The sequence below is a fragment of the Salvelinus alpinus genome, chromosome 28, assembly GCF_045679555.1.
Source record: "Salvelinus alpinus chromosome 28, SLU_Salpinus.1, whole genome shotgun sequence".
Lineage (NCBI taxonomy): Eukaryota > Metazoa > Chordata > Actinopteri > Salmoniformes > Salmonidae > Salvelinus > Salvelinus alpinus.
The window spans coordinates 26,119,896-26,133,018 of record NC_092113.1 but is presented as its reverse complement, the minus strand read 5'-3'; the positions used below and the strand labels follow the sequence as shown (position 1 = coordinate 26,133,018).

Genomic DNA, 13,123 nt, shown 5'->3' with positions numbered 1-13,123 from the left:
CATAATACATTTTTATTTGTCTGAAATAAGGAGCCCTTCCCCATAAATGTATTTCACAACAATCTATCCAATTTACAATTAAGCCCCAAATTAGAGTACTCTATAGGATACTTCCAAGAGGAACCATTGTGACAAAAATATATAATTCACAACAAACCTTGCACAGCTGTATGGTTAAAACATAAAATAACATAAAAATAGGCAACAAGACAAAAACAGCCAATCTGACATGAAGCCTTTAATAACATCCTTTAATTTCAAATCACAGATAGAACTGTCCCTTTAGTTGATGGAAAACCAATATCCAACTTTTCAAAGTTGGGGCTGTGCTCTATTGATCACAGTTCTGTATGTATATTTGGGAGTGTTCCATCTCCCCCGGTTCTGTATGTATATTTGGGAGTGTTCCATCTCCCCCGGTTCTGTATGTATATTTGGGAGTGTTCCATCTCCCCCGGTTCTGTATGTATATTTGGGAGTGTTCCATCTCCCCCTGTTCTGTATGTGTATTTGGGAGTGTTCCATCTCCCCCGGTTCTGTATGTATATTTGGGAGTGTTCCATCTCCCCCGGTTCTGTATGTATATTTGGGAGTGTTCCATCTCCCCCGGTTCTGTATGTATATTTGGGACTGTTCCATCTCCCCCGGTTCTGTCTGAGTTGGATATGGCATGTGATCATCTCATGTGTCCTCGTCAGAGTTAATAGTTTCCATGTGGTTCACATTACAGTCCTAGTTTCTGACTGGTGTACAGACTCCCTGCTTGTACATGGTTGAAGTGCTCTATAATCTTTCCAGTTTTCACTGTAAACAACCCAGTCAGAAATGGAATGTTATGTTACGATAGATTTCCAAAGGAGCCACCTGTTACAAGAGAAAGGCAAGGAGAGAAAATAGGAACTGTTAGAAAAGCATTCAAATGTTATCTGTAATTTACACACACGCACGCACACACACACACACACACACGTACACACACACACACGCACACGCACACGCACGCACGCACACACACACACACACACACACACACACACACACACACACACACACACACACACACACACACACACACACACACACACACACACACACACACACACACACACGCACGCACGCACACACACACACACACACACCTCTGCTAAGGAGCTGCAGGTTTCGTCCCTCCTCTTGCATATGCAGTTGAAGCACCTGCTGTAGGAGCTCCTGCCTCAGTGTCTCTTGCACCAAGCCCATCCTCTCCAGCTTCTCTCCATTCAGACGCAACAGAGCACGGCCTGACAGGGAACAGAGAGAGGAGGCTGTCATTAAGTGATTCAACTGTCACTACTCATACACACCCACACCTACTGTATTGTGTATTTTACTAGCATTTTCTGACGATGAATTATGTTTTTTCTGCTAGTGCACTTGTATCCACCCACACCTGCTGTATTCCAATCTCATTGCATGATTATTAATGAATGTTTTTGTGCTAGTGCACTTGTACCCTTTGATACCTGTATTGGGTAAAGAGTATTACAAGCATAGTTATTCAACTAACTCTACTCTGCCAGCCATCCATGCTTACTGTATTTTAGCCTCCTTTTATGATTGTAAATTATGATTTTGGGTTAGTGCACTTGTATCTACTCAAACCAACTGTATTTTACTATGATTCTGTAATTATGAATGATGTTCTTTGTGCCAGTAATACACGTGTCCTAGTTGATACCTGTGATGGCGTGATGAGAGAAGGCCTCTACGTAGGTCAGGTAGTTGTGAGGACAGTGTTTCTTCAACCACCTGCAGACGTCCTGCTGAGTCCATAACACCACAGGCCGGATAAGACTAGGCTGGGTGGGGCTGGTGTGGTAGATTCCATAGGAGTCGCCTGAACGGCGCTGAAATACACCCAAGCACACACACCGAATATTTTTTTCTGCAATGTCATATTTCCTTTTCTGGCCCTCTACTGCTTCCATTATCTCTCAGACCCCTCCCCTCCCATTTAAGTGATGTATTTTAACCTTGAGTGCCTCAAGGGATGACAACCTCACCACGTCAGTTAGACTAGCACATCCTTCATCCATCAAAACATCTGTTCAAACACCCAGGGGTCTTTCTTTCTTCTGGTCACCAAGGACCACTTTCATGATCTTAGCCACACAGATATAATGCATGACAATGCAGTTGCCAGGAATATAGTGATGGGAGTGACTTTCCTTCAGTGGTGGACAAAGTACCCAATTGTCAAGTAAAGATACCTTCATAGAAAATGACTCAAGTAAAAGTGAAAGTCACCCATACTACTTGAGTATCAAAAGTAAAAGTATAAATAATTTCTAATTACTTGTATAAAGCAAACCAGATGGCACAATTCTCTTGTTTTTAAAATGTATCGATAGCCAGGGGCACACTCCAACACTCAGACATCATTTACAAACAAAACATTTGTGTTTAGTTGGGTTGTTCTCTTGATAAGTGTTTAAATTGACCATGTTCCTGTCCTGCTAAGCATTAAAAATGTAATAAGTACTTTTGGGTGTCAGGGAAAATGTATGGAGTAAAAAAGTACAGTATTTTCTTTAGGAATGTAGTGAAGTAAAAGTAAAAGTTGTCAAAAATATAAATTGTAAGTACATATACCCCAAAAAACGACATAAGTAGTACTTTAAAGTATTTTAAAGTATTTTAACTTAAGTACTTTACACCACTGCCATCCTTTACTTAACTCATGTTCATACCACTTTAGCTTATCTCTGCAACAACAGCATTTCTGGCAAAGTCATGCAAAAGCTAATAAGCCTTGGTTACTGTACACATGCACGCATGTACATACACACACACACACACACACACACACACACACACACACACACACACACACACACACACACACACACACACACACACACACACACACACACACACACACACACACACACACACACACACACACACACACACACACACCAAGCAGCTGTGGGTGTCAAGTTTCACATTTTATTAGTCATATCTATGGGATACATATGGTATACAACATCTAACGAAATGCTTACTGCAGGTTCCTTCTCGACAACGCAACAATAAGAAATAATATAAGATAAGAATACAAACAAAGTCAACGGCTCAGTATAAACATTTTAGCATCAGTATAATACAGGAAGGCACACTTTATAGTCCAATATTTACACGTGTTTCAGGGAAGAGGGGATTGGGGGCAATGTGTTTAAATTGAGGAGCTTAATAAGAGTCTGGTAGCAGCAGTTGTGATGTGTGTGTAGCATGAATATACACTACATGGCCAGAAATATGTGGACAACCCTTCAAATTAGTGGATTCGGCTATTTCAGCCAAACCCGTTGCTGACAGGTTTATAAAATCGAGGACACCACCATGCAATCTCCATAGACAAACATTGGCAGTAGAATTGCCTGTATTGAAGGGCTCAGTGACTTTCAACATGGCACCGTCATAGGATGCTACTTTTCCAACAAGTCAGTTCGTCAAATTTCTGCCCTACTAGAGCTGCCTCGGTCAAGTGTAAGGGCTGTTATTGTGACGTGGAAACATCTAGGAGCAACAACGGCTCAGGCGTGAAGTGGTAGGTCACACAAGCTCACAGAACGAGACCGCTGAGTGCTGAAGCGCGTAGCATGTAAAAACTGGAGCGATGGACTCTGGAGCAGTGGAAAAGCATTCTCTAGAGTGATGAATCATGCTTCACCATCTAGCAGTCCGACGGATTAATGTGGGTTTGGCAGCTGCCAGGGGAACGATACCTGCCCGAATGCATCGTGCCAGCTGTAAAGTTTGGTGGAGGAGGAATAATTGTCTGGGGCTGTTTTCATGGTTTGGGCTAGGCCCCTTTGTTCCAGTGAAGGGAACTCTTAACACTACAGCATACAATTACATTCTAGACGATTCTATGCTTCCAACTTTGTGGCAACAGTTCGAGGAAGGCCCTTTCCTGGTTCAGCGTGACAATGCCCCCGTGCGCAAAGCGAGGTCTATATAGAAATGGTTTGTCAAGATTGGTGTGGAAGAACTAGCATCACTACTCTGGACGGTTCTGACTTAGAATATGTGGACAAATATAAATACCTGTGTCTGGCTAGACTGTAAACTCTCCTTCCAGACTCACATTAAGCATCTCCAATCCAAAGTTAAATCTCGAATCGGCTTCCTATTTCACAACAAAGCCTCCTTCACTCATGCTGCCAAACATACCCTCGTAAAACTGACTATCCTACCGATCTTTGACTTCGGCGATGTCATTTACAAAATAGCCTCCAACACTCTACTCAGCAAATTAGATGCAGTCTATCACAGTGCCATCCGTTTTGTCACCAAAGCCACATATGCTACCTGTATTAGAGGCCGACCGATTAATCGGAATGGCCGATTAATTAGGGCCGATTTCAAGTTTTCATAACAATCGGAAATCGGTATTTTTGGACATCGATTTGGCCGATTTCTTATTATTTTTTTTATTTGATTTTTTTTACACCTTTATTTAACTAGGCAAGTCAGTTAAGAACACATTCTTATTTTCAATGACGGCCTAGGAACGATGGGTTAACTGCCTTGTTCAGGGGCAGAACGACAGATTTTTACCTTGTCAGCTCGGGGATTCGTTTTTGCAACCTTCCGGTTACTAGTCCAATGCTCTAACCACCTGCCTTACATTGCACTCCACGAGGAGCCTGCGTGGCAGGCTGACTACCAGTTACGCGAGGGCAGCAAGAAGCCAAGGTAAGTTGCTAGCTAGCATTAAACTTATCTTATTAAAAAACAATCAATCTTAACATAATCACTAGTTAACTACACATGGTTGATGATATTACTAGTTTATCTAGCGTTTCCTGCGTTGCATATAATCGATGCGGTGCCTGTTAATTTCTCATCGAATCACAGCCTACTTGATTTAGCACTGTCGTTGCACCAAACCTAACCATAAACATCAATGCCTTTCTTTCAAATCAATACACAAATATATATTTTCAAACCTGCATATTTAGTTAATAGTGCCTGCTAACATGAATTTCTTATAATTAGGGAAATTGTGTCACTTCTCTTGCGTTCCGTGCAAACAGTCAGGGTATATGCAGCAGTTTGGGCTGCCTGGCTCGTTGCGAACTGTGTGAAGTCCATTTATTCCTAACAAAGACCGTAATTCATTTGCCAGAATTGTACATAATTATGACATAACATTGAAGGTTGTACAATGTAACAGCAATATTTAGACTTAGGGATGCCACCCGTTAGATAAAATACGGGACGGTTCCGTATTTCCCTGAAAGAATAAACGTTTTGTTTTCGAAATGATAGTTTCCCGGATTCGACCATATCAATGACCAAAGGCTCATATTTCTGTGTGTTATTATGTTATAATTAAGTCTATGATTTGATATTTGATAGAGCAGTCTGACTGAGCGATGGTAGGCAGCAGCAGGCTCGTAAGCATTCATTCAAACAGCACATTCGTGCGTTTGACAGCAGCTCTTCGCAGTGCTTCAAGCATTGAGCTGTTTATGACTTCAAGCCTGTCAACTCCCGAGATTAGGCTGGTGTAACCGATGTGAAATGGCTAGCTAGTTAGCGGGGTACGCGCTAATAGCGTTTCAATCAGTGACGTCACTTGCTCTGAGACTTGGAATAGTTGTTCCCCTTGCTCTGCAAGGGCCACGGCTTTTGTGGAGCGATTGGTAATGATGCTTCGAGGGTGGCTGTTGTCGATGTGTTCCTGGTTCGAGCCCAGGTAGGGGCGAGGAGAGGGACGGAAGCTATACTGTTATACTGACAATACTAAAGTGCCTATAAGAACATCCAATAGTCATAGGTATATGAAATACAAATGGTATAATAGAGAGAAATAGTCCTATAATTCCTATAATAACTACAACCTAAAACTTCTTACCTAGGAATATTGAAGACTCATGTTAAAAGGAACCACCAGCTTTCATATGTTCTCATGTTCTGAGCAAGGAACTTAAACGTTAGCTTTTTTACATGGCACATATTGCACTTTTACTTTCTTCTCCAACACTTTGTTTTTGCATTATTTAAACCAAATTGAACATGTTTCATTAATTATTTGAGGCTAAATTGATTCAGTATTGTTGTAATTGTCATTATTACAAATAAATTTAAAAAATCGGCAGATTAATCGGTATCTGCTTTTTGTGAGTCCCCTAATAATCGGTATCGGTATCGGCGTTGACAAATCATAATTGGTCGACCTCTAACCTGTATGCTCTCGTTGGCTGGTCCTCGCTACATATTCGTCGCCAAACTCACTGGCTCCAGGTCATCTATAAGTCCTTGCTAGGTAAAGCTCTGCCTTATCTCAGCTCACTGGTCACCATAGCAACACCCACCTGTAGCACGCGCTCCAGCAGGTATATTTCACTGGTCATCCCCAAAGCCAACACCTCCTTTGGCCGCCTTTCCTTCCAGTTCTCTGCTGCCAATGACTGGAACAAATTGCAAAAATCACTGAAGTTGGAGACTTATATCTCCCTCACGAACTTTAAGCGTCAGCTGTCAGAGCAGCCTACCGATCGCTGCAGCTGTACACAGCCCATCTGTAAATAGCCCATCCAACCAACTACCTCCCTCATCCCCATATTTGTTTTTGTTTTTCTGCTCTTTTGCACACCAGTATTTCAACTTGCACATCCTCATCTGCACATGTATCACTCCAGTGTAAATTGCTAAATTGTAATTACTTTGCCACTATTGGCCTATTTATTGCCTTACCTCCTTACTTAATTTGCACACACTGTATACAGATTTTTCTATTGTGTTATCGACCGTACGATTGTTTATCCCATGTGTAACTCTGTGTTGTTTTTTTTCGCACTGCTTTGCTTTATCTTGGCCAGGTCTCAGTTGTAAATGAGAACTTGTTCTCAACTGGCCTACCTGGTTAAATAAAGGTGAAATATATATATATATTTTTAAATGCTCTCGTGGCTGAATGGAAGACCCCGCAGCAATGTTCCAACATCTAGTGAAAAGACTTCCCAGAAGAGTGGAGGCTGTTATAGCAGAAAAGGGTGGACCAACTCCATATTAATGCCCATGATTTTGGAATGAGATGTTCGATGAGCAACTTTTGGTCTTGTAGTGTATATGTGTGTGTGTGTGTGTGTGTGTGTGTGTGTGTACTGTATGTCTGTGTGGGTGTGTGCATGAGCAGCTGGTCAGTCCAGTTCAAGTGTTCAGCAGTCTGATGACTTGTTGATATAAACTGTCTCTGAGACTGTTGGTATCAGACCTCATGTTCCGATACCGCCTGCCCGACAGTAATGTTATTGTTCTTACATTATCATATATACACACTAAACCCATCACTAATGAAGCCTATCATATAAAAGGTCCACCTGCAGATCAAACGCAGACATTCATCTGAAACTATAAGATCAGGGAACATAGTTCTGTGAGCAATGAGCATCAGCATCAAACCAGAGTGCATGTGGGTCAGTCTTATCCCAATACCAAATTCCTTCATTTGGAATCTCAGCAGGATATGGGTGACTAATCAAATGAAGCCTTTGATCATTCATTCAATTTAAAAATCAATGAATGCAGTGTTCTCTCCTTTTCTGCTCTGCTCTTCTTCTCCAGTGTAGAGCAGCCCCACTTAAAGTTCAAAAGGTTTGAACTCAACATGCTAGTGCTACACCCCTTGGCCTGAATTTGGCCAGCAACAAACAAAAACAAATAAGCTCTCTCCCTGCATTTTTTATCACAGACATTCATGATACAATATTATGTAATACATTGCAGTGATCGTGAAAGACACAAAGCACGAAGCATATGCATGCATGCATGGAAGGGGAAGGGAAGTATCTCTGTCATCAACCCACATTTGTAGGGTACTCGGAAACCGCAATGTATAGCAGAGATTCCTTCATTCATTGGTAAAAAAAACCCAGGCACATTGTAATTGCAATAACACGATTTAAAAGTCAATTAAAAAAACACAAATGGTTCACTGCGCTGTAATACCACGTAAAGGGAATACTATAATATATCAGATAGGGTGCTAGTGGGTAACTACCCCCCCCTAAGAACATGTCTAATTGCTGACACAAAAGAGCAACGTCTGGGAAAAAAATTGGTATGTGGATGAAGGTCATGCTTAGGCGAATAAACTATAAAGGTAAAAAAATGGCTACAGTTGACACTTTTTCAGTTATTTCATGAAATGTTGTTTTCAAAAAAGGGCCTTTTTTTTATACCGGGTGTAACTGCCCCCCCCCCATAGAAGAGTATGGCATAGGGTTTCACAGAAGTGTGTTAAAATCCATTTAATCAGTTTTATTTAGAAATTCTTTAGTAAGTAATACTTCAAGTCTAGTTGTCTTATTTTAATGATTTCAATAAAATATGGGGGGGAAATGGTGTTACACATGTCACCATTAATAACTGCACTATGAGGAGATGTGATGTAAAGTCCCTCTTTTTAACTCATTACTTTTCTTTGTTCTTTCTTTGCTGCTCATTTTCTATACAATACATTATGTACAACTGCACTAAATATGATTTGAATAATGCAAGATTTTAAATCCTTACAGTCTTTAAAATGACATTCAGGAGCAAAAGGTTTTCAATGGTTGTTTTTTAAAATTTGTAATATAATATTGGAATGGAATATAAATAATAATGGAATAATGGAATATAAATAATAACATTAAATAACATTGGAATATAACATTTAATAACAATAACTTAACTAATTAACTCAGTGTAACATTGATGTGGCAACTCTCTTATGCTCTGCTATTGCACGATTCAAATTTGTACCTGTAGGTCACAAATAAAGCTATCCCCAGTAAAATTGGAGCACAACTCACGAGCCCACCTACTCCACTGCTCACACCTAATCCAGTCCCCACCTGTGACTGAAAACAAGGGGAGAGATGCCCCATGGGCTAGTTACCCCCTATTACCCTACCATTAATTGAACCTGGCACCAGGAACCAAGAACCAGGACCCCCACCCTCCTCCAAATCATAGAGCTATGGCCCAGTACACATAAAATTGATAGACATGCTTTGTTATAAAATATATCTGCCAGAGCACATACTGTAAGGTTCACCACAGCCATTAGATGTCATACAGTATATTGCCCATTTTAGATCTCAGTCCACAGACAAAGGCTGGTGTTTCTGTACATAGGAAGGACAGCAGTTCTTTTTAAAATTATAAAAGGCTGGAGAGTCTGAGTGCCCCATAGCCCTCTGGGTAAACAGCATCTTCCATTCTCCACGAACAAAGTGCTGCTCGTGTTGGAACAATGGATAAAGTCCATTGCATTTGTCATATAATATTTTTATATTTTGTCTTTGTGAAGAGAGAAGCTTTTGTGTTGGTAAATTACACAGGGCCAGAGAGAAGCTTACATACACGTCAATTAATAATTGAAAAAGACTGATCTGAGAGGAATAATAACCCATGAAGCTCTTTCCTTTTTAAAAATGTACATGTGCATCTAGAATAGGCCTACCAATTAGAGATGTAGTGGATGACTAGAAGCAGATACAGCATAAAAAGGCAGCCATTAGCATCATGGCAAGTGTTCCATATAAAAGACAATGAAAGGGTGTGAAAGAAAGGTTGTCTGTTTTTAATCAGAACTCTTTTTATTGATTTGAAAACATCTGATCTGTGATTATGATCTGATATGCTGAAATAGAGATCTAAAATAGTTGAGGTACTCCACCTGATATTTCTCTGTCCCAGGCTGTTGGAGCAGCTTCACTGTCCGGCCCCCTGCTGTTTTCTGACCCCGCCCGTCATGCCAAGTCAGGTTCCCTCCCGTCCGTCGACTCAGGTGGTTGAAGTCCTCCGGCAGCGCTCTGTATTCCACAGCAGGCCGGCAGAAACTGAAACTGGAGGCCGCTAGAAGAGTAAAAGAGACAAATACAGTTTTGATTTGAGCAATAGGATTTGACTATAACAGTGGCAGTAAAGTCACAGGCTTGTGGTGCTTGAAATTCTCTCACTGACTGTGCTGTAATTTGCACTAAAAATGACATGTGAAATCTGGAAAAATATAATATGCCAAAGAATTGTAAAATCCTGGGTGCCTTCTCATTGAGAGATGGTCTCAACCATCATTACTAGGTGTTTTTCCAGGCAGACCAAGCAGGTGTTATAATGGCTGAGCCATTAAACTGAGTCATTATGAGCTGATGTTCAAAGGAACTTCAACTTTTACCCAGATAGCTCCCAGGCATTTCTGGCAACTCCACATGACTACTGCATATAAATCAGTCGCTCATCATTATGGTTAGTTACTGGCAGACACACACCCTATCCCATTCTACAGGCAGGAAGTGTCTTTTCAGTATCATAATGAAGGGAAAAGGTGCTAGCTAGAGTAAACACACCATTACTGCAGCATAACCTGGCAACCAGCCACAGGTAATTACTAATTAATGTGCCAGATTGGGTTGATTTTCTGGATGTGTTGGAAGTGATGTTTTGAGTAGTGTGTGTGTGATGTTCATTCAAATGTTTCTTTAATTGACACAGGTTTAGTTTAAATGAGGACAGAACACGAGACAGTAGAGGAGAGCGAGAGAGGAGATGAAATGGTATATGTTGGTCCTTTTGCTTGTGCCCCTCCTCTGCATCATCCAGTATCCCCCTTATTCCAGACCCCCAACAGAGCCAAGGTTCGCAAAGGCAGCTCGTTATCAAGCCAAGCCATATGAATGCCACTGGTGGAGAACATTTCATAATGGACATCACCCTTCGATATCAACCCTCTAGTCTAGGTCTTCAGCATGGGGCATGGGTGTATGTTTCTTCATGCCACTTAGAAAAGTAACTTCAATAAATATACACTAGAAGTGTTTGAAAACATCGAATCTGAGATGTAGCCAATCTTCAGTGAACAACTGGTTCATTCATAAGATTTCAAAATAGGCGTTAAATTGTAAGGAATGGGTTATATGGCCAGTGATCACTGTAAGCAAATTGACCCTAATCCGTCACCCTTAATCGCTATCAATTTCAGCACCACGCCGTCCGGACAGCGGTTTCTGTTTGTGCTGCATAAAAATTCCACCTAAATTCTGAAATCTAAAACCCAAAATAAGCAGGGGAAGCGGTCATGCAAGTTCAGCAAAACTAATGCTACACTGCGCACTTGTTTAGCTTAACCTGGCTTTACCGATAATAGAAAGTATATCACAAGAGAAGATAGGGGATGATCCGTCTATTGAGATGTCCGCATGCACGACTATTGGATCTCAATTACCGTCCACAGCCATGCCGTTTCACCTTTCCCCGTGACAGCACTAGTAAAAGTATCCAACAGGTAATCCTCGGTTTGTGAACTCCTCCGTGCCGTCAAAGTATACACTGGCAGTATGGGCTAATAATTAGCAGACCGTGAGAGGATCGTGAAAGTTACCGCCACTCAGGTGCCACTGCCAGTAGACAACTCGACATGTCGTGAGTTCATCGGTTATATCCAGGGTTGAATGGAGGAATTAACACATACAGCGTTCAAATAGGCTGCCAAATGTCAAAATTGACACTGGAAGCGTTTCACTAAGTAAAAAAATAAACACAGATACGCTCTAGCGCAAGCTCTTATCAGATGGTGCAGCTAATAGTGTCCTGTCCTGGGTGAAGTTATGAGTCTCTTTCGGTGCGGAATGTCCCAATGATGTTGGCTGACTGGTTCTGTCAGTGCGGAGCTACTGCATGTATGTGTGGTTCATCTCGTCATGAGAATCACGCGCGCGGCTTTTTCTCAAGAGCCAGCATGAGCGGTCTCAAAGTGCTGCCCAGAGCCCTGTAATTAGCGCAGCCAGTGGAGAGACTTTGAACACCGGCTGATGAAAAGCCAGCGCAAGACTCACACGCTAGAGGCAAAATAGAATAGAGAACATGCAGCATAAGGGATCCATCCTCCTGCCTTTATTTACTAAAGAAAAGTAGCCAGAGCTCTGGGGCTCCTGGGGGCCATACATTTCACCAAGATGACATCCATGGTGGAGCCTCAGAACAAAGATAGCCAAGGGGAAACCCAAGGCTTTAGGCAGTGGCCCTTACTGTAAATAAGAAGTCAAAAGGTCAAATAAGGGGTGCTTATATTTGTCCTGATTCACACATGTACAAGTGTGTGGTGAAATAGTAATGTGTTTTTAGCATATCCCACTTCCCCTAAGACACCCTTGGAGAGTGGGGTCATGGCATGGGATCAGTTTGACAGTTTGACAGATCATCAGGCTGCTAACTGTCAACAGAGTTGACATGTTACACCAGTGAAAAACCATGTGGCTTTTAGTGAACTACGTCTGTTCTACCCATTCTACTTCTATATAATTGATGGTTGGATACAACCATTACTAATGGTTGTGGTTGGATATTAATTTTTTTATTTATTTTTTTTACCTTTACTGAACTAGGCAAGTCAGTTAAGAACAAATTCTTATTTACAATAACGGCCTACCCCGGCCAAACACTAACCGCTGGGCCAATTGTGTGCCGCCCTATGGGACTCCCAATCACGGCCAGTTGTGATACAGCCTGGAATCGAACCAAGGTCTGTAGTGACGCCTCTAGCACTGAGATGCAGTGCCTTAGACCGCTGCGCCACTCGGGAGCCCATTGATGGTAAATCCCAGAATACCTGCTGGACCAATCAGCCCCACAAACCACACGTGGGACATACTAACCCAGTGACAACAAACAGCTGATTCCTTTAGATCTAATTACCAGGGCATGGGCACATGACTTCTCGGGGTGTAGGCCTATCATTGTTGCTATGACAACATGACTATCTATGAAGCAGCAGATACTTTAGGGGGCACATAGGGGCTAATGTATTAGCATGGGCACATTTGGCCTGGTAAGAGGCCTAAAATATGAAAGGGAACTGGAGGGAACATCAAAAAGCCTGGGATATTAACAGTAGGTTAAGGCTGGTCTGCAGAGGACCAGCCTTTTGTTTCTTGGTGTATCAATGGATAATGATTAATTCTCCAACAGTTTCAAATGCAAATGATTAAAGACATGGTCCACTAACAACCCATTTGGCCTAGAGGCTCAGCACACAATAAGAATGGACAAACGTTTTCTCTCTGAAGGAAAAATAATACTTTGGCAC

The 13,123-nt window shown here is 41.7% G+C and overlaps 1 protein-coding gene across 1 annotated transcript; it reads right to left on the bottom strand.

The window, feature by feature from the left end:
• Positions 1–28: 28 nt before the first annotated feature.
• LOC139557526 (sterile alpha motif domain-containing protein 10-like) lies at positions 29–11,746 on the bottom strand. The gene is made up of 5 exons (XM_071372488.1): positions 11,264–11,746; positions 9,719–9,897; positions 1,718–1,886; positions 1,140–1,280; positions 29–864 (listed from the first exon to the last, which is right to left on the bottom strand). The coding sequence occupies exons 1-5, from the start codon at positions 11,274–11,276 to the stop codon at positions 839–841; spliced, it is 528 nt and encodes a 175-aa protein (XP_071228589.1). The 5' UTR covers positions 11,277–11,746; the 3' UTR covers positions 29–838.
• Positions 11,747–13,123: the final 1,377 nt, after the last annotated feature.

Coding starts and splice junctions, on each gene's coding strand:
- LOC139557526 (XM_071372488.1), bottom strand. Junction 1,281..1,717: donor CTCTCATCACGCCATCACAG/GTATCAACTAGG, acceptor GTTCCCTGTCAG/GCCGTGCTCTGTTGCGTCTG. Junction 865..1,139: donor CCTGCAGCTCCTTAGCAGAG/GTGTGTGTGTGT, acceptor CTCTTGTAACAG/GTGGCTCCTTTGGAAATCTA.